General features: G+C 39.1%; 1 protein-coding gene across 5 annotated transcripts in view; it reads left to right on the top strand.

The window, feature by feature from the left end:
• NNT (nicotinamide nucleotide transhydrogenase) overlaps window positions 1–22,869 on the top strand; it is a 77,159-nt gene that overhangs the window by 18,033 nt on the left and 36,257 nt on the right. For all 5 annotated transcript variants that reach the window (XM_042449619.1, XM_042449618.1, XM_042449614.1 and 2 more), the window contains 8 exons: window positions 7,111–7,340; window positions 9,966–10,183; window positions 11,733–11,820; window positions 13,425–13,513; window positions 14,914–15,101; window positions 17,926–18,059; window positions 19,294–19,485; window positions 22,398–22,551. In XM_042449619.1, coding sequence (XP_042305553.1) covers window positions 9,978–10,183; window positions 11,733–11,820; window positions 13,425–13,513; window positions 14,914–15,101; window positions 17,926–18,059; window positions 19,294–19,485; window positions 22,398–22,551 — 1,051 coding nt within the window. In that variant the 5' untranslated portion in view covers window positions 7,111–7,340; window positions 9,966–9,977. The remainder of the gene's footprint in view (window positions 1–7,110; window positions 7,341–9,965; window positions 10,184–11,732; window positions 11,821–13,424; window positions 13,514–14,913; window positions 15,102–17,925; window positions 18,060–19,293; window positions 19,486–22,397; window positions 22,552–22,869) is intronic.

Here is a 22,869-nt window from a genome sequence, read left to right as displayed (position 1 = left end):
ACGGGGCGGATTGTATAGGGAGATGCGCTCCCGTAAGTAACCCGGACCCAAGCCATGTAGGGCTTTAAAGGTAATGACCAATGCCTGGTATTGTGCCTGGAAGCTAATTGGGAGCCAGTGTAGATCTTTCAAAATGGGTGTTATATGGTCAAGTCTCGAAGAACTAGTGACCAACCTGGCTGCTGCATTTTGCACTAGTTGAAGCTTCCGAACTTGATACAAGGGTAGCCCCATGTAGAGCACATTGCAGAAGTCGAGACGAGAGATTACCAGAGCATGTACTACAGCTTCAAGGTCCCTTCGGTTGAAGTAGGGTTGCAGTTGGCGTATCAACCGAAGTTGGTACCAAGCACTTCTGGAGATGTCAAACGTAGAGACGGATCCAGAAGTACTCCCAAACTGCGAACTTCATCCTTCGGGGGAAGTGTGACCCCATCAAGGAGAGGTGGACAAATTTCCCTCCCCGGACCTAAGGAACCTATGGCAAGTACCTCCGTTTTCTCTGGATTCAGCTTGAGTTTGTTTTTCCTCATCCAGCCCATTACTGACTCAAGGCAGGGGTTCAGAGGGGAGAAATTCATGGGATCACCATAAGTAAGCAGCTGCCTTGAAGGGACATAAAAATGTATCTTATGATACTGAGAAAGGAGTGCATCCTTTGTGTGATTGGGTTTTTTTTTAAAACATAAAAGGTAAGGTGCAACCTTTATACATGAGAAGTTATGACATCTTTCCCTCTACTGCAACACATATCCATGAGTAGCTGCCACCATATCTTTCACCATGGGAATAATTTTTCATCCTTCATCAGTTGGAAAGGAAAATCCTAGTATATGCAGTGATGAAATTACTTAAGAAGAGGTTAACTAATGGGTTATGGAATTCTGACGACCCTCAAAATCTATTTGAGTCTGAAAAATTCTCTAGGTTTAATAATAGTTTGCATTCCTGGTAGATCTATCTGTAAAAAGGAATCCAGTTTTCCTTGAAAAGCATTGTCATATGGTCAGAGTGGAATGGTTGAGATATTAATCAGATTAAATAAGTGAAAGACATGTTTGTACTTGGGCCTAGTATGTTTGCAATCAGTCTTCCATGTAGTTTGGCAGTAAGCAGGAGAAGCAGAACAGTGAGTCTGCATGACTAAGAATAGCTCAGTGGAATGTCTGTGAGGAAAAAATTAAAAAACTGCCAATCACTGGAATGTTAACTGTTGCTCTCTTGTTTTCCCCTCACATTTTAAAGGAGAAATGTGGGAATTGATATTCTATGGTTGAGTAGTCCAACAATTATTGGAAACCCATCTTTGACACTGGCTATTCTGAGATGCAGAAGGTCAAAGAAAGTGGGTACCAACCACACTAGAGTACTTTGTGATTCATTCACATAGGGGCCTGACTTGACAGATTCCTACTCATATGACAGCCTGAGTTTTGTCATCTTGGCTTCCAGGGAGATCTCTGGCTTGATCTGCTCTAGGACCCATTTGTTTGTTTTTTTGGCTGTAAATGGAATCCTCAGTGCTTTTCTCCAGCACCACATCTTGAATGAATTGATTTTCTTCCTATGTTCTTTCTTAACTGTGGGATCTTTAGTTATTTTTATTTACTAGCAGTTATGTATTAGCTTTATATAGGCTAGAAACTCCAGTGTGTGATCCCAGGTATGACAACTCTTTTACTACTTCTATTTTTCATTGTCTAAGTTTAATTTATGCAGATTCTCCATTGTTACTATTTTTGTTTTCTGTATGTTCAACAATAAGCCTGCCTTTGCACGTTCTTCCTTGATCTTGCTTAATAGTTGTATCAGATCTGTGAGGTTTTCTGCTAGTATTATGGTATCGTCAGTGTATCTGATGTTTCTTCCTCTTATCTTCGCCCCTTCTATGTCCAAGTCTGCTTTTCTCGCAATATGTTCAGCATATAAATTGAACAGGTAGGGTGATTGGATGCAGCCTTGTCTGACCCCTTTGCCAATTGGGAACCATCCTGTTTCTGTGTTTCTGTACTGACAGTAGCCTCTTGTACTGAGTACAAACTTCTCATCAGGACTATCAGATGTGTTGGTTCTCCCATGTCTTCGAGGGCGTTCCGAAGCCTTGCATGATCTTTGCAGTTGAAAGCTTTGCTATAGTCTATAAAGCACATGCTGATTTTCTTTTGGAATTCCCTCATATGCTCCATTAGCCATTGTATGTTTCAATGTATTCCCCAGTGCCTCTTCCTTTTCTGAATCCTCCTTGGACATCTGGGATTTCTCTCTCCATGTATGGTTGGAGTCTATGTTGCATAATTTTGAGCATAATGTTGCTTGCATGGGAGAGTAGTGTTATAGTGCTATAATTGCTGCAATGTTTTATATCTCCTTTTTCATGGATGGGGTTGTATATCAATTGTTTCCAATTTGTTGGCCATCGTTTTGTTTTCTATATCTGTTGACTTATGTTAGTTAGCATTATAGTTGACTATGTCAATGTGGATTGCAGCAGTTTGATTGGAATATCATCTGTTCCTGGTGATTTATTTTTCGTCATTTCCCTTATTGCAGTTTCCACCTTACTTTTTAGAATTTGGGGCTCATCTTCATATGGCTCTTCATTCCATACATCCTTCATTTTGTCATCTTTTATATAACTCTTCTGTGTTGTCTTTTTATTCCTTCTTGGTCTTGAATTACATTATTTTTATTGTCCCAGATCGTCCCGGTCCTTGGTTTGAAATTTCATTTGATTTCCCATATCTTGTGGAATAGGTCTCTTATTCTTCCTTTTTTGTTGTTCTCGTCTATTTCTTTGCATTGATCTTTGTAGTAGTTTTCTTTATCTCTTCACACTAGCTGTTGTACTGTTGTATTCATGGTTCATGCATTGGATTACCACTGTCATAATCCTTAGCATGGCCATAAGAGGAAAGTTGATAGGGGTGGTTCATATGGTTTATGGGATATTGGATGGAGGTAAACCATCTCAGAATCTGCTCCAGCTGAATTGTCCCTTGTGTTCCACAGAACCACCTTTTTTGGGAAAGATTCCAGAAGAGTCAGACAGTTAGGCAGGTGAAGATCAGGTTGGGCCCCTGTATTTTCTCTACCTGCACAAGGTCATGTCCAGTTTTGCCAGTTAGCACAAGTGGTGGCTTATGATCAGTTCTGGCATTTCCTTATCTTCAGTGGTAGGAGCACATGTGGTGATAGATTTATGTCCTGTGCTAGGTTTGTTGTGTCAAGGTTGAACAATGTAACACAAAAAGTGGAAATCATCTGGGTGCCATTTTGGTGCTCCCAGTATTCCCCTTCCCACATATTGTCCCAGTGTAATATCACACTATATCTGACTATTTTGTTTCATTAGTTAACTTGTTTAGTGAAGGATAAATTGGCTTTCTAACTCATATTAGAGAGCCACCATGGTGTAGTGCTTTGAATGTTGGACTAGGACTCTGGGAGACCAGGGCTTGAATCCCTGCTTGGACATGGAAGTGCACATATTGATCTTGAGCAATTCACATTCTCCCAGCCTTAGAGGAAGGCTATGGCAAATTCCCTCTTTATAATTCTTGCCAAGATAAACCTGTGATCACTAAAAGTCAGAAACAACTTGAAGGCACACAAGAGCCTTGAGAGGAGAAAGTTAAGAGGTGATATGATAGTCTTGTTTAAATATTGGAAGGATTGTCATATTGAAGATAGAGCAAGCTTGTTTTCAACTGCTCCAGAGAGTAAGACATGGAGCAATGGATTCAAACTACAGGAAAAGAGATTCCACCTAAACATTAGGAAGATCTTCATGACAGTAAGAGCTGTTTGACAGTGGGACACACTCCCTTGGAGTGTGGTGGAGTCTCTTTCTTTGGAGGTCTTTAAAACAGAGGCTGGTTGGCCATCTGTTGGGGGGTGATTTGATTGTGAATTCCTGCATGGCAGGGGTTGGACTGGATGGCTATTGTGGTCTCTTCCAATTCTATGATTCTTTGATTCTGTGAGAACAAGAGGAACTAAATTATTACCACAGTGATCGAAGCCAAACTATAACTGCCAAAACAGAAATGGAATAGCATTTGGCTAACCATGCTGTCAGCACAATGACCCCTGAATATATGAAGAAAACTATGTTTATAGCTGTTAAATTCACTGCTTTTGAATATTTTAGGTAGATTTGTATAACACCAGTATAGTGATATGTGTGTCTCTTTATTTCATAACACAAGATTAGTAGACATGTTTTATGCCACTTTCTCTATGCTATTCATTGTATTCTTTTGTTTTCATTTCACTTCGCCTCCCCAGGCTAGCTCCTTGTCTCCCTGCAGAACTCTGAGAAAAGGTGAGCAGCTTCTTCTGAAGCTGTTGGTAGAGTAAGTTGGTTAATAGGTATATACTTTGCTACTTTATCTTGCATCTTAGCAATAGTGAATAGTTTCTGTAATAGCATCCTTCCTAAACCTTTAAAGCTGCAAGCCTAAACTAGTTTGCAAGGTGCTTACTCCCTAGTAATCAGTGAGATTTACTTCTGAATAACCATGCTTCAGTTGAACTATTGACGACCAATCTGAATAACCCATCGTCGTTTTGGACAATTAAGGAGTCCATGAAGATGACCAACACAAAACTGCACTTTTCTTTTTTGCTCTTGTTTCTAGTGCCCAGTTTTCTATGTTTTACAGTTTGGAATGTCTGGAAAATTGGTCCAGATGTAAAGAAGTTTGAATGTAAACCCCCCACAATTTCTGTTTTTGTTTGTTGACATTGCAGCAGTTATTTGGTTGTCAAATTTCTGGGGCTGCTATTTAGGCGAGGAAAGACCTTTGCTCTGCAGACTGATGTTGGAAGGCAGAGCCCTGGTTCTTCTGAGAAATTGGCTTATTTTATATATCATTTTACAGAGACAGGAGTAAGCAAGAAAAATACATAAGTTTAACAGTCCAGTTCAGCTGCTTGCTATGTTCCTAAACTATTCAGTGGGTTCAATTGCTTTCTCCACAGTACTAAAAATTGTCTCAAACATGCTCAAACAGAAATTGAATATTGTGGTAGAGAAGTCATTGCTACAAATTTTTATTCAATGCATATTTCATAGGAAGGAACTGGCAAACAACCTGTTAAGTATCCCTGACCTAAGAAAACTCTATGAAATTCAAGGAATCAGCATAACTAAGACAGGTGACTTGAAGACACATAAATATACATACACTGAAATAAATGTCTTTCAACAACATATTTACAAGAGCACACAGGTCCAAAACACACTGCAGACACAATCTGGTTTGAGACCACTTTAACTGCACTGGCTCAATGCTAGAGAATTCTGGGAACTATAGTTTCATGAAACATTTAGCCATCTTTATCAGAGAGCTCTGGTGCCACAATAAACTACAATTTCCAGGATTCCCTAGCACTGAACCAGGACAGTTAAAGCGCTATCAAACTAGATCTTTTTCTGCAGTGTGTTTTGGACCAGAGTCTGTTTGAGACACTGCTGTTGTAAGGCTACTGTCAGGAAAATTGCTGTGTAAGCCAGTGAACAAAATCTAGTCAAATGTAAGTTATAACATGCAATATGAGACTAAGCATGCTTCCTAAGAAGTAAGTTCCATTGAGGTCAGTGGATTTTATCCCTAGATATATGGATCTAAGAATGCAGCCTATCTGAAGTGAACATATGTATATAGAGATGTGTGGTGTGTATGTGGAACAATTTTAAACTAGATTAGATTTTTCTGTTTATTAAAATATAATAAGAAATACATACCTGGTGTATAGTACTAAGCACTTAGGGTTTACTCATAGTTGGGCTATCAGCCTGCCTTGGCTTTGCTAACCAGCAGTAGTAGGTTTCTTCACATGTTCTGCTGTAAAACAACTGTGCAGCAAAGCAGTACATAAAGATTGTTGGGTGGTATTGATTTTGTTTTCTTGCTTCTGTGGACATGGATGATGTTTGTTTCAGTTGAGAGCACATGGCAGTAAATGTGTCCTATAGACAGGCAACATCAGTACATGTACCACAGCTAAAGTTCCCATGGAGTGTGGGCTTACTTGGTCTAGAGTTGATTCAAGCATTTGCCTTTTGGAGAAAAAGGCAGCAGGAGAGCAATATACCTGCCTTCTGAATTGTGAGCATTTATTGTCATCTGTCATGTTAATCATACAGAAACTCTTATTCTATGGGGGAAGGATTTTAGTTATTTATTTATTTGCATTATTGCTACCCATCCCATACTGTAAGATCTCTAGAGGGCTTACAATAAAAGTAAATAAATAAATAAAATAAATACTGGTTCACAACTAGGCATATTTGTATTTTGACCTCTTCATTACTTCTTCATTATTCTGTCGTGGATTATTGTGGACATGAAGCTTTGCCCCATGGCCAAAAATTTGAGTTAAAGATGAGCTTAATCTTTGTTTTATATTTGTAGAAGGTGTGGCTACAACTTGGTGAGTGAGAGAAAATTAAGCCTTTTATGACAGTTGTTCCAAGTTGGCCTTTTTCTTCATGGGGGAAGGGATGCGCACAGAAATAAGAACCATTGTAGGCATTGGGTGTGTGTGGTGTGAGAGAGAGAGAGAAAAAAAGAGAGAAAGAGAGAAAGAAATGTTTGTAACAGTGCTTTGCAAGAGCCATGTTCTGCTGTAAAACAACTGTGGCAAAGCAGCATGTAAAATACAGTACGGCCTTGTGAGACCAGCCCTTAAGTTCATTTCAGCTATAGATTCTGCAGTTGGCCTCCAACAAGTTCTTGGTCTGTTTGCACGACTTCTCATCTGTAAAATAAAAAAAGCCTATCCAAAGAGTTGTAAAATAAATGTAAAAACGATGACTGTAAAAACGTGTACTTAAAATACTATGCAAATGAATGTAGAAGTAGAGCATATCTTTTACAAAAGACAACTCATGATACAAAGTTCTATCCTGGGATTGGCCTTGTTCAAGATAGGAACATATCCAAACCTTTTTAAAAACAGACTACTAGTATTTTGTTGGCATCTTTCTGTGGAAAGAGTATTTTACATTGTACATACAAAAGAGTTTTTCCATAAGAGCTTGTCTTTTTTGTACATATTTTTCAGTTGATAAAGTAATTGCTCTTTGTTTCTTTGTGTTTACAGGTATTCCTTATAAGCAACTGACTGTGGGTGTTCCTAAGGAGATATTTCAGAATGAGAAAAGGATTGCCCTATCACCAGCTGGAGTCCAAGCCTTGGTTAAACAAGGTTTTAATGTTATTGTGGAATCAAGTGCAGGAGAAGCTTCCAAATTCTCTGATGATCATTATAGAGAGGCAGGGGCACAAATCCAAGGGACAAAGGAAGTTTTGGCTTCTGATTTAGTTGTCAAAGTAATTATTATTTTGTTCTTACTTATTATATGAATGCACTGTTTCTGGAAGTTACTAAGAGGAAAAAATAACAATGTAATTCTTGGAAAGTGATCCACAGTAGCTTAGATACTGGCCTAGCTGCTTACAGATGAAAAACAAAAGTATTTATACTTATATTGAGTTTTCATTAGAGACTGAAAGGGTATTTGAAACGGATGAAAAACAGGTTTTCCAAGCATTTGGGAAACCCTAGCAAGGAGAAGCTTATATGCAACAAGATTCTTTGCTATGGTGCTTTTTCTGTGCAAAATTCATCATGTGCAATTTTATAGTAAAAATTGGATTTTCTGTGCAGGACACTTGTTTTGTATTGAAAAATGGGTTTCTCCATGTAGCAGGTATCATTTGCTTATGTAGAAATAAGTTTCCTTGCCTAGAAAATCCTATATTTGTGGGTTTCCCTCCCTGCAGAGTAGGTTCCGATTTGTGAGTACTTGAAAATGGCATCGTTGTTCAGTAGCATCTTGCAGTGGGAAGAAAATTGTGTGAGTTCTTGCTGGTGGAAAAGAATATAGTGGGTTCTTGGTATCCACTGGAGTTTGGTTCCAGGACCACCTGTGGATACCAAAATCTCTGGATGCTTGTCCCATTAAATACAGTGGTGTAATAAAATGATGTCCCTTATATAAAATGGCAAAATCAAGGTTTGCTCTTTTGAATTTTTTTAATATATATATTCAAGCCATAGATGCTTGAATCCATGGATGAAGAATCTATGGATACAGAGGAACAGTTGTGAACATTACATCCCTAGTTTGTAGTCACATACTGAATTTTTACTTAAACATGGAATTTTCTTAAGTCTCTTATACATTACGCAGTTGTAGTACTTTACTGACATGGCTGCATCTAATGGAATCCAGTTGAAGCTACAAATCTTAGTAGTCTGTATGATATTGCTATGTCACTTAAAGTGGTATCAAAGGGCTATAATTGTATAGCATGAATGAGAGCTTAGTTATTTCCTAAGCAAACGCTCATAGTATTTTGCTTTTGTGAGTTACTTACGCTCAACAGCAGTAACTTTCCTAACTGTGCTCTAAATAATACTGCCATTTTGTGGGTTATCAATAATCTTTGATCTTTTTCCTTTTTCTTGTTTTGTTCTTTTTTATGTGTGTAATTTATGTCTTATTTTTTGTATGTTATGTACAAAACCTAATAAAAATTTTAAAAAATCTTTAATGATATATTCAGTATAGGACTATGAATGAGAGCTCAGTTGAATCTGTAGATAGTATGTCATTAAGAATGGCCCTATCTTAAATTATTATTTTCACATTTATGTTTTGGTATTTAACTGGATAATGTGAATATGAGCAGTTGTGTCCCTAGTTACAAATTTTATTCATTTTTACTGGTCTTTTTTTATTAACTAGCATCATTTTACAGGAACATTATGTGTTCTAAACATGAATAGTACCCATAAATATTAAGGGTTTCCTTGGATATTTCATGATAAAATGTGCACAAGAAAATTCTTACCTATGGGAGGAGGGCACAAAGATTTAACCATTCCGTTCCCCGCTAGGGCCCTATTCCAAACAGGGATCCCTCCTGTTTATTTATTTATTTTAAAAAGCAATCTCATTCATATAGTTGCTAATTGTTCCTTGTCTACTGTAGACCTAGGAATTAGTCCTCCATCTGCAGTATTAGAAAAGAGCTGCCTTGCTTGACGTGGTGGTTAAGTTTAGGTACTTGTGTATACAAAGAAGTGTAAAGTGATCATCCTTAATCTGAAATCCCAAATGATTCAAAATCTGAAACTTTTTGAGTGCTGACATGATGCCACAAGTGGATAATTACATACCTGACTTCATGTGATGTGTCATGGAGGCTGCGGTGGTTGTAAGTCCTGGCTGCCAGGCATGTATTTTTTGGGCTTTTCTGCCTCTGGGGACTCCCAGCCCCCTGCTTCTGTCTTTGAGGCAACATTTGCAACACTCCCAGTCACTGGTTTTCAAAGTGAAAGTTGGTGACTGGTGGGCTCCCAGGACGTGGGAAAACCTGAAGAATTTGTGCTTGGCGGCCATGGCTTATCACTTTTGCTATTGCCCTGGGATTAGTTCTCAAGCTGGTTGAACTTGATTTCCTGTATGTTTTTTAGGTTAGGTGTATAATCTATGAAACATAAATGAATTTTATGTTTATACTTGTGTCTCATCTCCAAGATACCTCATTATGGACATGCAAATATTCCAAACAATGGGAAAAATCCAAAACATTTTTGGTTACAAGCATTTCAGAGAAGGGATACTTAACTTGTATTTCATTTATGTGTATTTTATTTAACAAATGTGCATATGTCCAATATTGTACAATGCACCCATGTCTTGAGCATACACGGTATTTCCCTTACACTTGGGTTGTGTGTGTCCCGGAACGGATCCCCTGCATAAGGGAAGGGTGCACTGTATAGGTTTTCTGAACAATTCACAAAACTATACTATATGATTAAAATTAATAAAGTATCAAAACAGATATTTTATTTAAATTTATTATGGGCATTTATTTGGTGCCTATTCTTTTTCAAATGCTTATAATCCAGAATTGTGTGACCTGCTTATTGTTCCCATCCAGGTGAGGGCTCCTATGCTTAATCCTGCCCTTGGTGCGCATGAGGCAGATTTATTTAAATCATCTGGTACCCTGATTAGCTTTATCTATCCAGCTCAAAACCCAGACCTTCTGAATAAGCTATCAGAAAGAAAAACTACTGTCTTGGCTATGGATCAGGTTCCACGAGTGACCATTGCTCAGGGATATGATGCTCTCAGCTCTATGGCCAACATTGCTGGGTATGGAATTACAGTGTTTTTTAACTAGCCGTAATGTAGCACCAGTGAAATATGGGGCACTGAGCAGGATGCAAAACGCAAACAACCATGCATTTATTTTGAGAGAACAGCACAAGATAGTTGTGGTCAACCCTTGTACTTGGGAATACTAGTAGGAGAGTGTGGTCAAGTCAAGATGCATGCTATTCAACTGCAGAAATATTTGAAAAGCATTTCCTATTTGAGTTGGAGGAATATGCAGGAAGCCAAAGCCTGTTGGATTCTTTATTTAGAGTTTATGCATTTCTTAGTTATAAGGTGACTGACCCCCCCCCCCCCCCAAGGTTTGGGCAAGATGGACTAGCATGACTAGCAAGAAATGTGATGTGATTTGTGGTTTTCATCTCTGGTTGCCTTCACTTCCCTAATCAGAATTATATCCATGGAGGGATCTGTTCCAGGCCACCGCCTGGATACCAAAATCTGTGGGACCTCAAGTCTCTTTGTCACCAGTGGCATTGTGTGCATGTGGCTGCATGCAGGCAACGCCACTGGGCACAACAGGCGCTGTCCTTAATGGCAGCGCAGCTATGTGCACGCGCCGCCATTGGGGAGGACGGGCAGCTTGCAAGCCCTTGGATACTGAGGTCCCACTGTATTTTAATGTTGACTTTTGCATGTTTTAGCTATATTGTGCTTGTTTTAATTTGTAAGCTACCTTGAATCCCAGTTTTTAGGGAAAAGCAGAGTACAGTTAGTTATTTTCTTCTGCAGGCATGCCATCTGCAGATTGGAACGTCCAGAGATGGCCGCGCCCCATTCTCCCCAATAATGGCGCTTGCATGTGGCTGCGCCAATGTGGCCATTTGCACATTGCACCACTGTTGGGATTAATGGGACTTGAGGTCCTATGGATATTGCTATCCATGTGGGATGTGTGGGGAACCCCCCACAGACACGAAGAGCCAAACACTGTAGATCAATGGTGCTCAAACTGTGCTCTTTAAGGGATTTTGAACTCCAGCTCCCAGAATCCCAGACTATTGGCCAACATGGCTGAGGCTTCTGGGAGCTGAAGTCCAAAATCTCTCAAAGGGCACAGTTTGGGGGCCACTGGTATAGATGAAGGCACACAAGAACAACAAAAATGCTGTTGATGGTGGTGATAATGATGATAGTAATAACACATTCCATCATAAACTCATTGACGCAAAGGCACAGGTATTACTATGGTTATCTGCAGACATTTGCCTTCTCATGTACGTTGTTGTTGTTGTTTGTCCAACATATGGCAGCCTCTAAGGCAGACTTGTTTTCAGTTTTTCTTGGCATAATTTGTTCAGAGGGTAGTTGCTTTTGCCTTCCTCTGAGGCTGAGAGACTGACTTACTTCCAGTGGGTTTCCATGGCTGAATGGGGATTTGAATCCTACTCTACAGAGTCATAGTCCAGCACTCAAACCATTACACCATGCTGACTCTTTCACAGATGACTATACTGTTTGTCTTTGAGCAAATGTAAGGTTTGGAAATCCAACTGATAGTTTCTGATCTGTCTTGCTTTTTTGACAGTTACAAGGCAGTTGTGCTAGCAGCCAATCACTTTGGTCGTTTTTTCACGGGTCAAATCACAGCAGCTGGAAAAGTCCCTCCAGCTAAGGTATGTGAGAGAAGAAATATACTGTATGCTTGTAATAAGTTAGTAGGTATATTCATCAGTTGATAAAGACCATTCTTTCTGACTTTAATTATGGTAACCCCTGGTTGGAAATAACCCTTCACCACCGCTCCATGTGAGCAGCTCTTTTTAGCACTCTCAGGTAGTTAAGATACTGGTAGGTATTTGGATGGATACCAGCAGTGTGTATGTATATGTGTCTTTAAGGCATTTATTGACTTATGGTGACCTCATTAATTTCATAGGTTTACTTAGGCAAGGAATAGAGATGGTTTTGCCAGTTTGTCTGAAATAAACTTAGTGGTTTAAAGAAAGCTTTTATAGATAGCCATGTACATTCCTTGTTATTCTTAACAACATATCTCATGGACCTCCCTTTTAATTAAAGAGAAGCTCTGATTTTCATGCAAAATAAGGCATGCTAGTGCCTAGAATCCATGCCAGCAGTTGCACTTTTTCCAGGGTCACAGAGTGGTGTCAAGAGAATGCAAATCTACTGGCCCTGAAAACCCTTTTTCTCTAGTGCCTTTAAAAATAATAAAATAATAAAACTTTTATTTTTATCCCGCTTTTCTGTGACGAGACAATCAAAGCGGCTCACAAGACATTAAAATATCCACATTTCAAAATTATGTCCCAAATTCCCCCTTTAAAACAGGATTAAACATGTTATAATTAAAATATCTATTAAAAACACAATAAAAGATACAACGAGGACAGAGCGGTGGGCTGATACATGATGTGGGGGGCAGTCATTCTGTGGCCTTTCCCCCCACACCAATTGCACTTCCTACGTTTTTACCTGTTTTTAGGGACCTGTGATATCTGTAGCCAGCACAAAGATCTATCTTGGGAGTGATGCTTATGTGACAATTCCTTTTCTTTGTGTGTACACTCTAGAGTACAAAATGCATGTACATATCTCAATAAGAATAAATAAATGTATATGTGGTTTGCCACTTCACTACTTAAAAGTGGAGAAAAGATGGATCATGGTATATCTTAAAATATATTTGATCTGTTTATGGGCTGCAGTGTGTGAGTTGGGGGGAGGGGAGAATGAGATTGAGAATTTCTATAAAGTACACAAATTGGTACTAAATCTTGTCCTTGGAGGAAGAGTAAGCTTATTTCTCCAGGGACAACATGGTAATCATTTGGAAGATTACCATTTACACTATGTGTAATTTGCATTAATAAAACACAGGATTCCTTGCCTCAAAGGCTGTGCTGTTGATCTAAAATAATCTCAGCCCATTCTCCAACTTCCTACACTTTCACAGAAGATCAGAGACCCCAGCTTGGGGAAACTTTATTTCCACAGATCCCTTCTTTTATTCATCAAGAAGCCTAAAGCAGGGAGAACACAGTATTTTCTCTGAATTGTTTGACTGAATTATATTGACATTGACTGGATGATATTTTCCCTGGTAAGAAGGTTTCTGTATGTGGTAAATGACCCACTTTGATTTGAAACTAGCTCGCCTTCTCAAAATATGCTGGCGCAGCAACCCCTCAAGTGCTTCATATTAATTGACCAAACTGTTGTCTGTTAATGTGTGACTTAATTAATTGTGTGGATACAGGTTCTGATCATTGGAGGTGGAGTTGCTGGTTTAGCAGCTGCAGGAGCAGCGAAGTCAATGGGAGCAGTTGTTCGTGGGTTTGATACCAGGTATGTTCCTACTTGTCTTCTGTTTTTCATCTTTATGGTTGAGCTTGAAGTGTAAGTTGGATATAATTCATTGTAATGCTGCTGTGAATTTCTCTGGATTGCACACTAATGCTTTGTAAAAAGAATTAAGGCACCCCATTTCAGTAGTTTTTATATTAGCCTTTCTCAATTTAACACCTCCAGATGACAGACTCCATCAATGACTCTGCTGACTGGGGCTTATGGATGGTGTATTCAAACATACCTCATTGACACTAGGTTGGAGAAAGCAGTTTCCCCCTTTACTGTGAAACACTTCACTGTCCTGCACAATTGAAGCTTGATACTAATTATGCTATCTTCAGTGCATAAGAAATTGTTGAGAATAATGTTGCACAACTTAAAATCATTGGTACCTGTCAGTGGTCCACTGTAGCAAAGACTTGGAATGATTGCTGAAGAAAATCTGTGAAGGAATTGCAAAGGCAGATTTACAGTTAGAAATTAAGAAAACAGAAATAATGATCACAGATGATATACATAACTTAAAAGTAGATGATGAAGACACTGAAATAGTGAAATACTTTCCATACCTTGGCTCAGTTATAACTCAGAATGGAGAAGGCTGTGAAGAAATCTGAAGAAGATGAGGATTGGGAAGGACAGCAATGAAGGACCTAGACAAGATCCTGAAGTGTAAAGTTATATAACTGAATACTAAAGTTAGAATTCTGCATGCTATTGTGTTTTCTCTTTTTATGTATGCCTGTGAAAGCTGGACAGAGAAGGAAGCTGATAGAAAGAAAATTCACTGATCTGAGATGTGCTAAAAAGACAAATAAATGGGTCCTAGAGCAAATCAAGCCTGAACTCTCTCTAGAAGTTAAGATGACTAAACGGAGACTGTCACACTTTGGCTAAATCATGAGACAATATGACTCACTAGAAAATATGATAATGATTGGTAAGGTAGAAGGCAGTAGGAAAAGGACTACATTCTGATGAATGGACTCAGTCAAGGAGTCTGCAGGACCTGAGCAGAACTGTTGATGATGGGTTTACTTGGAGGTTTCTCATTCATAGGGCCACCATAAGTTGAAGTTGATATGATGGCATTTGATAACAACAATCTCAGCTTTTAATTCCAGATTTATTTATTAAGTTATGTGTGACATCCCATTAATCTTATTGCCAGTTTGCTATATATTCCCTCTTGCGTCTTAATTGAGAATCCAAAATTATTTTCAGCCCACTTCTCATATAAAAATTTATATTGTATGGAAAGAGATGAGCTGGAAACTTACATTTAAATGATGCTATTTTCTGAAAGATCTGTATATAAACTCTTTCATAGGTTGGCCTTCACTTTGTTGTCTGTTTTTTTTTACCCTCGTTTTTTTCTTTTTCTTTTTGTGTTCTAGAGCTGCAGCACTGGAACAATTCAAATCTTTAGGAGCCGAGCCTTTGGAAGTTGACCTCAAAGAATCTGGAGAAGGTCAGGGAGGTTATGCAAAAGAGATGTCCAAAGAGTTCATTGAAGCTGAAATGAAACTCTTTGCCAAACAGTGTCAAGAAGTTGACATCATTATCACAACAGCACTCATTCCTGGTAGGTCTGTGGAATAAGCATGACTTTTCTTTTACAATTTGGGTGGATTAGCAATAATCTTTAGGACAAGTTAGCAGGTGAAAGGCCAAGTATTTGTTGTCCATGGTAATGGAATATTGGTTGAGAATTAAAACAACCTTGCTGGATTGGAGCAAAGGTTTATTTGCCAACTATTTGCACAGCAGACATCCAGATTCCAGTGGGAAGGCAACAAATGGAGTGTGATAGGAGTAGCCTTCTCCCACTAACCAGAAATCAGTGGCACTCTTGCTCTATTTTAGATGCTATGTTTTCCAGTCATTGACATATATCTTATCGATAACTGTGTTGAATCCCTTTAGTGAATTAAGCTTCAGGTCAGATCTGAAAAGTTTACATTCTGTAATTTAGCAGATGTGGTGAAGAGCTTAATACTCATTTGACATGTTTAGGTGTTTCATTTGTGTTTGAGATAAATGAAAGCCAACTCTATAACTGTACCTCTTTGTATTGTTAAAGTTTGTGGCACTCTGTAATGGAAGCTTTCTTAAAGGTTGCATTTATTTATTTATTTACGTTATTTATACCCCGCCCATCAGCCCTAATGGCTCTCAGAGCGGCTTACAAGTATTATTTTTAAAAAGACAGCTCAGGCTTACAATCTAAAACACACAACACAAAAGGAGAAGGGAATGGTGGTGGGGAAGGGGATGAAGTCTAGTGGTTCTTCTCTCCCTCTGATGCCTGGACCAAGGCAGATGGATTGGAGGGAGGACTCTTCTTCTTCAGGCTAGCTCCTGATGGAGCTGGGCCAGCCTTGTATTAGGAGTAGATGGTGATGCTTCAAGTTGAAGAGCTTAAAACAGGTTCCCCAGCTGGGTGCCTTCTACCTGTGCAGGCTTTGGGGTTATGGGAGAACTGGAAGGCACCTCAAAGTATCTCCAGTGCTATACAGGAAGCCCCTGCCTTTTGACGCCCTGTTATCTGATGACTTGTTCTTTTGAGGCTTGCAGATTAAGGACAAATTCAAGTAATCTGATGAGGAATCTGTTCTTCATTATTTTTGTCTACAGAAGCTTGCTTGAGATTGACCGTACATGCATGTGTTGCTTGCAAAATGGGCTGAAACGGGGAGGAAAAAACACCAAGCTGACTGAGAAACTTTGCAAGCAGTGCATGTGGCAGGCCCAAGAAAGCCACTGTAATTCCCTCATGCTCCTTACATGGTTTCTGCTTTTTGATTGATCCTATTTTCTAGTAGTGTTGCAGTTCCTAATCTGTCAGATAAGTGGAGGCTTCCTGTAATCCTATTTTTAGTGTAAATTTTAATTTGCTGTGCAGCACCCAATTTGGAAGTGATAGGCCAAGTATAGGCTGTCAGTTATGTAAATGCAAATATTTTGGTTAAAGAGCTCCTTTTCCTATATTTGTATGTGATATTTTCTTCACTCAAAATCAAATGATAACTTTTTTTTTATTCAAGTTGATAAAGGCCATGTACAGACGGGCCTTGAAGCACGTACTGAGTACGTGCTAGGGTTCCCTGGGAGCGTCCTTTTCAGATGCTCCCTAACCCTAGGACGTACTCAGTACGTCAAAATGGAGGCGCCCTGTTTACATGGACGCTGCCATTTTGACGTGATGGCCGCATCGTGGCCAAATGGCGCAGCGCATCCATTATGTCCTGGCGCCACGTCAGGCTGCTTGTGGGCGCCTCGTTTCAGAGGGCGCCTCATTTCTGCGGCAACTAGATTGCTGCGGGAACGGTGCCGGGGGAAAGGGGCTGAGCAGCGCCAGGGGGAAAAGGGCCAAGCGGCCCCTTTCTCCTCTGGCTGCGGCTCCCGGGTTGTCCTGGGGCATGAAGCCCCAAGTACACCCCTTTTCGGGACCAGGGCGGTGCGGTATTGGAGTGTTTGGGCTGCCGCTGTGGCTGCCCTGGCTCCAACACGTTGCGCAAAGGGGTGGCTGTATCCCGCCATAATTATACTAAATCGTTACGCTGAAAAATGTACAGTAGTAATTTCAGCTGGCCCTCTTGCTGCTAGTTGACATTATCTCCCATTGTGTCTAGCACAAGACACATGGGACATTTACTCTAGCTTTTCCTGTTTAAAGGATTTTTATGGTGCTAATAATGTGGAACACATAAAAAATACATAAAAAACACTGCTGTCATCTAGACCAGTGGTTCACTAACTGATACGAGACCCTGAGGGAAGGGTAAGAGTTGCTCAAAGGGAATGAGAACTTTGGAAGTCCTCTGATTCCTTCTCGTTTTCCCAAACTTTTTTTATGTATAAAATTTGCACAAGCATTGAATTAACTATTGGATTTACTTAAATAAAACTGTTCTAATTTGAACAATGTTATTTCATTATAAAAATGTTAAAATATGAATATAAATGAATGTGCAAATGAAAATACACCTTTTGAATAAACAAAATATTTTTATTCCTATACTGCATCAAAGGGTGTGTGTGACATCTGCATGTATATGTAAAAGGAGGTCCCAGGAGTAAAAAGTTTGACTACCACCAGTCTAGATTCTTCATATGTTTACTTTAAATGGAGTGGCCAGCTTTTCATCTTCCCATGCTGCTTTCTTGTCTTATTGGAGCATATGAGAGGTGGAAGAAGGCTTCATCTTGCTTCCCATTGAATCTGTGAGCAGACTTTATAACCACTAAAGAGAGTAAGATTCTTGGATAGAAAAATACGTGGACTGTTCTTTCTACTGCCTTTTTAAAGAAATTCAATGACAAAAATAAGAGAATGTCAACACCCGTTATTTTTGTGAGGTGTGATTGATTCATATGAATTTGCATTATCTTCTTTTTCTCTCTAGGTAAAAGAGCTCCAATCCTGTTTCGAAAAGATATGATTGAACTTATGAAGGAAGGATCAGTTGTTGTGGATCTAGCTGCTGAAGCTGGGGGAAACATTGAAACTACGAAGCCAGGGGAGCTTTACATTCACAAGGTACTTACTAGTTACATAATGGCTCCACTTAATTTTATTTTTTATTGAGTGAGACCCTCTTTTGTATGAGTTGTTTCTGACCAAGTTGGAAAATTATTTACTTGGCTCATGCTATTAGACAAGACTAAGGTACAAAAAGACAGATGGTTGAAACTACATAATTCAGTGGATACAAGTTTCCAAGAAAATATTTCAAAGCTTTTTAATGTAGTTCCACTACTGTTTTCTGCGGAACTATTTAGGAACTAAATAGAGAAACAGTTTATAGTAGTTGGAACTATTTATAATAGTGGATAATATAATAGTATAATACTGGAAGAGCCAATATGGTGTAGTGGTTTGAGCATAGAACTAGGACTCTGGAAATCGTGGTTCAATTCCTCACTCCTCCATGGAAACCCACTGGGTGAGCTTGGGTGAGTCACACACTCTCAGTCTTAGAAAATCCAAGATAGGTTCACCTTTTGGTCGCCATAAGTTGGAAATGACTTGAAGACACAACAAAACTGAAGTATTTAGCTATAAAGGCCTACCCAGATTTAAACATAAAATACATTCCATATGTCCCACAGATTTAATTGGACAGTGTTTGTTTTGGTGATATTTATTTATTTATTTACATCCTCCTTTCCTCCCAAAATTGGGACACAAAGCAGCTTGCAAATTAAAACAGTACAATTACAAACATACAAAAGTGCACATCAAAATAGAATTAAAGTATGAAAACATTAAAAGAATAAAATGCAATCAGAAGATAAGAGCTCTTAAAACAGTACATATTAAAACAGTTAAAAATACTAAACTACATTAAAACAATTAAAATAAAACTATATACATACCCTTAAAACTTGAAATACCAGTACCACATAGCATTAAAAGCCCAGCCTCAGCTGTTTGTGAAGATTTGGCCGCACAGAAATGTTTTAATTTGCTGCCGGAAGGACAGTAAGGATGGGGCCATCCTGGTCTTTCTGGGGAAGGAGTTCTAAAGTTTGGGAACAGCCGTTGAGAAGGCCCCCTCCCTTGTTCCCACTAATTGAACCTGAGAAGATGGTGGGACAAAGAGGAGGGCCTCTCCAGACAATCTTAAAACCCTAATGGGTTCATACAGGTAGATATAGTCTTTAATAGTATTATAGAATAATGCTTAAAAGTTGAAGTAATGGGATTATAAAAAAAGTTGTATCTTGGCTTGGCTTGCTTGCTTATACAACCATATTTTTGCTTTCTGCAGGGAGTTACACATATAGGTTATACAGATCTTCCCAGCCGAATGGCTACCCAAGCCAGCACCCTGTATTCGAATAACATTACCAAGCTCCTAAAAGCCATCAGCCCAGACAAAGAGAACTTCTACTTCAACCTAAAGGATGAATTTGACTACGGTACTCTGGACCATGTTGTTAGAGGAACAGTGGTAATGAAGGTGGGTAAAATTATTTTGTTTTTATTTTTAAGGGTAGGAATGTATGATTTCTTTACATAATTGAAATTACAGTTCACCTTCAGTATCTACAGATGCTCAAGTTCTGTTGTCCCCAGTGGCTCGTGTACTTGGGTGCGCCACCATTAGGGACAATGGGACTTCACTCTGCCAGAGTGCAGAGAAAGAGGAAGTGCTGCTGGGGAAACTTTGCCCTCACTCCCACTGCAGCTGCCAGCCAGATGGGGCCAGAGGGAGCCGCCTACCTCCCTGTCCATGGCCCTTCCTGCTCCCACAGCAACACTCGAACTGGGCAAGATAAGGAGGGGCAGGGGCACCTGCAGTCCCGTTGTCCCTAATGATGGTGTGGCCACATGCATGTGCCACCACTGGGGACAACGCAGGTGCACCCAGATGCTTGACTCGCGGATGGCAAGTCCATGGATGATCAGCCATATATTTTGAGATTCCCTTAAATCAGTGTTCAAATTAGAGTGTGCAAGGGAGAGAATTGCATTTGCTGTAATTAGTTAACACTGTTAACACTTTTATTTTACAGTGGAATTCCTGTATTCTTTAATTCTGGCATAGTTCAACTAGGTTTTGGTTTTCTTATTTCAGAAGAACCAAACTTGTGTATGGGTCATAATAAGTGTTGGTTGCAGGCCAACCAGCTCTGTTTTAGAGTCCTGGTGTCACTTTTTTTGAGAAGTTTTTAGCTGTTTATAAAGAAGACTATAATAATAAATATTATTCTTTGTTGTTATCACTGTTCCATCTTGGTTGCATTTGCTCCAGAAGCTTTCCAGATGTGTATAGGCCATAGGAAGCTGCCTTAGACTGAATCAGACCCAATATTATTGCCACTGAGTCACAGCAATTCTCCAGCAACTCAGGCAGAATTTTTTCCTAGTATCACCTAGGGTTACTAGTGACTAAAATTGGCATCTCATACACTTAAGGAGTCATACACCTACATTATCATTTAAAATTAGGGCTGAGGAACTGGGTGACTGTTGGACTGTTCCTCTCCATGTTTGGATATCAGATCATTCCTCAACATTATCTCATCCTTCCTCAACACCTATTTCCACTGTCTTCATGGAGAGGAAGGCACAGGGTAATTTGGGAAGGGGGGCAGCAGAACTGTGGCTCCAGGGGTAAAGATGTAGAATTTTCAGAAGTTCAGAAACAATAGGAAAAGACCCCCTTTTTTTCTTTTCTTTTCTTCTTCTTCTTTTGATCAGGGGAAGCAGGTAGAAATTTTGGAGAAGAACTGAAAAATATACAGTATTTATTTTTGTATAAACCCCAAACTTACTTTGATGCTTTAGCAGCATAATTTGTTTCATTCATAACTTAACACAGAAAATGTTACTATTGGGCATGTTAATGAAATTTACAACTATAAAAGCCTTAATTTTGCACTTGTGATTGTAACCTATGCTAAAGAGAGAGATACAAAATGCTACCCGGTAAGTTACCTAACTTCAAGTATCTTAATTTTTGCTGACTCACAAGAAAATATGAATAAAGAAACCATATTTTTTGTCATTAAAAAAATAAAATGTATTATTTAGGCAGAAACAGCCTAGTAGGATATTTGAATGTAATGTTTAATTTAACATTACAAATAGTGAACTTCAGTAGTATATTATCACCACAACCATTGAAATCCCTCAAATGTGTTTCATGAAGATGACAACACCATAGATATTGACATAAAATTTATCTTGGGCTTGAATGCTATGCAGTGCAACGGAAAAGGCAAAGGCACGGGCACCATGCTGCATGCACAAGCCCCTTTGTTTTCAATGGGACTCATGTATTCATGGAATTTTTCTTACTGGTGTAGGGGAGGTCCAGAACAGATCCCCGCATAAGGGAAGGGCACACTGTATGTTTAATACACATGCAAAAATTATTATTCTGTAGTTCTTTAGACTGTCATACAAACAAATCATCATACTGCTCTGAGCTCTTGATATTTGGAGCAAGTAAAACCTTGTGTTATAGAAAGTTTCACTAATTCCAAAAGAGCAAATATTTAATAAGATTCTTTTGTGTTCCCCCAAATTTTAAGTATTTCTATAGAAAAAAATGAACATTCATAACTGGAAGAAAAAGAAATTCCCAAATTTTCCTGTTGATTTAATCAACTCCCACATCTTTGCCCAGGACCTTAAATTCTTCGCAAATGGATGTACAGTCGGCCTTTGGTATCCACTGGTGTTCGGACTATCCAGGACTATTCTAGCTTTTTTTTTTGCTTTGGGTTTTAGCCTTGAAGCGAAGCTTTGGTCCAGTTTCCAGACGCTTTAGAGGCATGAGTTGTCCAAACGCCTGTTTTCAAAGTGGCTGGAAACCATTTTATTTTGCCCATTTGTTTCAACCCCATACTTTTGTTTATTGTGAAAAAAGAGCCATGGATACAGTTGCTTAGTTGCCTTATTGTTGTCTCCTTATAGCTTGCACTGGTATGAAACCCCTATTCTAATTCCTCTCAGACTATTTGATGTGGAGAAAGGGCAACTTTCCCCCACCATATTTGTGCCCATTTGCTACAGTTTGTTCTTTCATTTCTGGAAACCAGACTGGTAACCAGTGGCTCATGGACTGGCGGTGTTCAGGTACCACTGCTTTGAGTAGCAATGTCCTAGTCCATCACAATATTTATTTGAGAACCTGCTTTCAGGAGGTGAAGATGATGTGGGTCAGTCTCCAGATAAACTGCTATCAATCCCAAAGGTTTACCTATTTCTCCCTTCATATTGTCCTTTTGCTTTTGTGTGTAGAAGGCAAGTAGAAGGCAAGAGTCCCTTAGAAGACATTGCTTAACGCAGGAGACTACTTGTTGCAGATCACTAGTGTAGGTCTTTTGATCTCTTGAGTAAACTATAACTGGTTTTTCTTAGGATGGAAATGTGATTTTTCCAGCACCTCCTCCAAAGAGTATCCCTCAAGCAGCACCTGTAAAACGGAAGACAGTAGCAGAGCTGGAAGCAGAGAAAGCTGCCACTGTTACACCCTTCAGAAAGACAATGACTGCTGCCTCTGCATACACTTCAGGTGAGAAGCAAGCATAATACTTAGACTTCTCTGCAAAATCTCCAGCCAAAAATCGCTTAATGTTATCCAGGACTAAGGATTAATCTTGCCATAAAATCATCTAGATGCAGCTTTGACTTATCAAATGTTGCTATCTTTGGGAGCTGGGCAAGTAGGTTCACTTTAAAGGGAAAAAAATCTAGCAGAGTTTTGAAATAAACTTAAAATCAATTTTAAGTTTATTTATTGTTGGTCTCAATAATTTATCTCTGTGCACAGAAGGATATATATTATATTTAAAACCACAGCATAGACTGCTAAGTTGGTGAAGCAAAGCTT

Source organism: Sceloporus undulatus, chromosome 2 (genome assembly GCF_019175285.1).
Source record: "Sceloporus undulatus isolate JIND9_A2432 ecotype Alabama chromosome 2, SceUnd_v1.1, whole genome shotgun sequence".
NCBI lineage: Eukaryota > Metazoa > Chordata > Lepidosauria > Squamata > Phrynosomatidae > Sceloporus > Sceloporus undulatus.
This window is presented reverse-complemented; position numbering and strand designations above follow the sequence as displayed.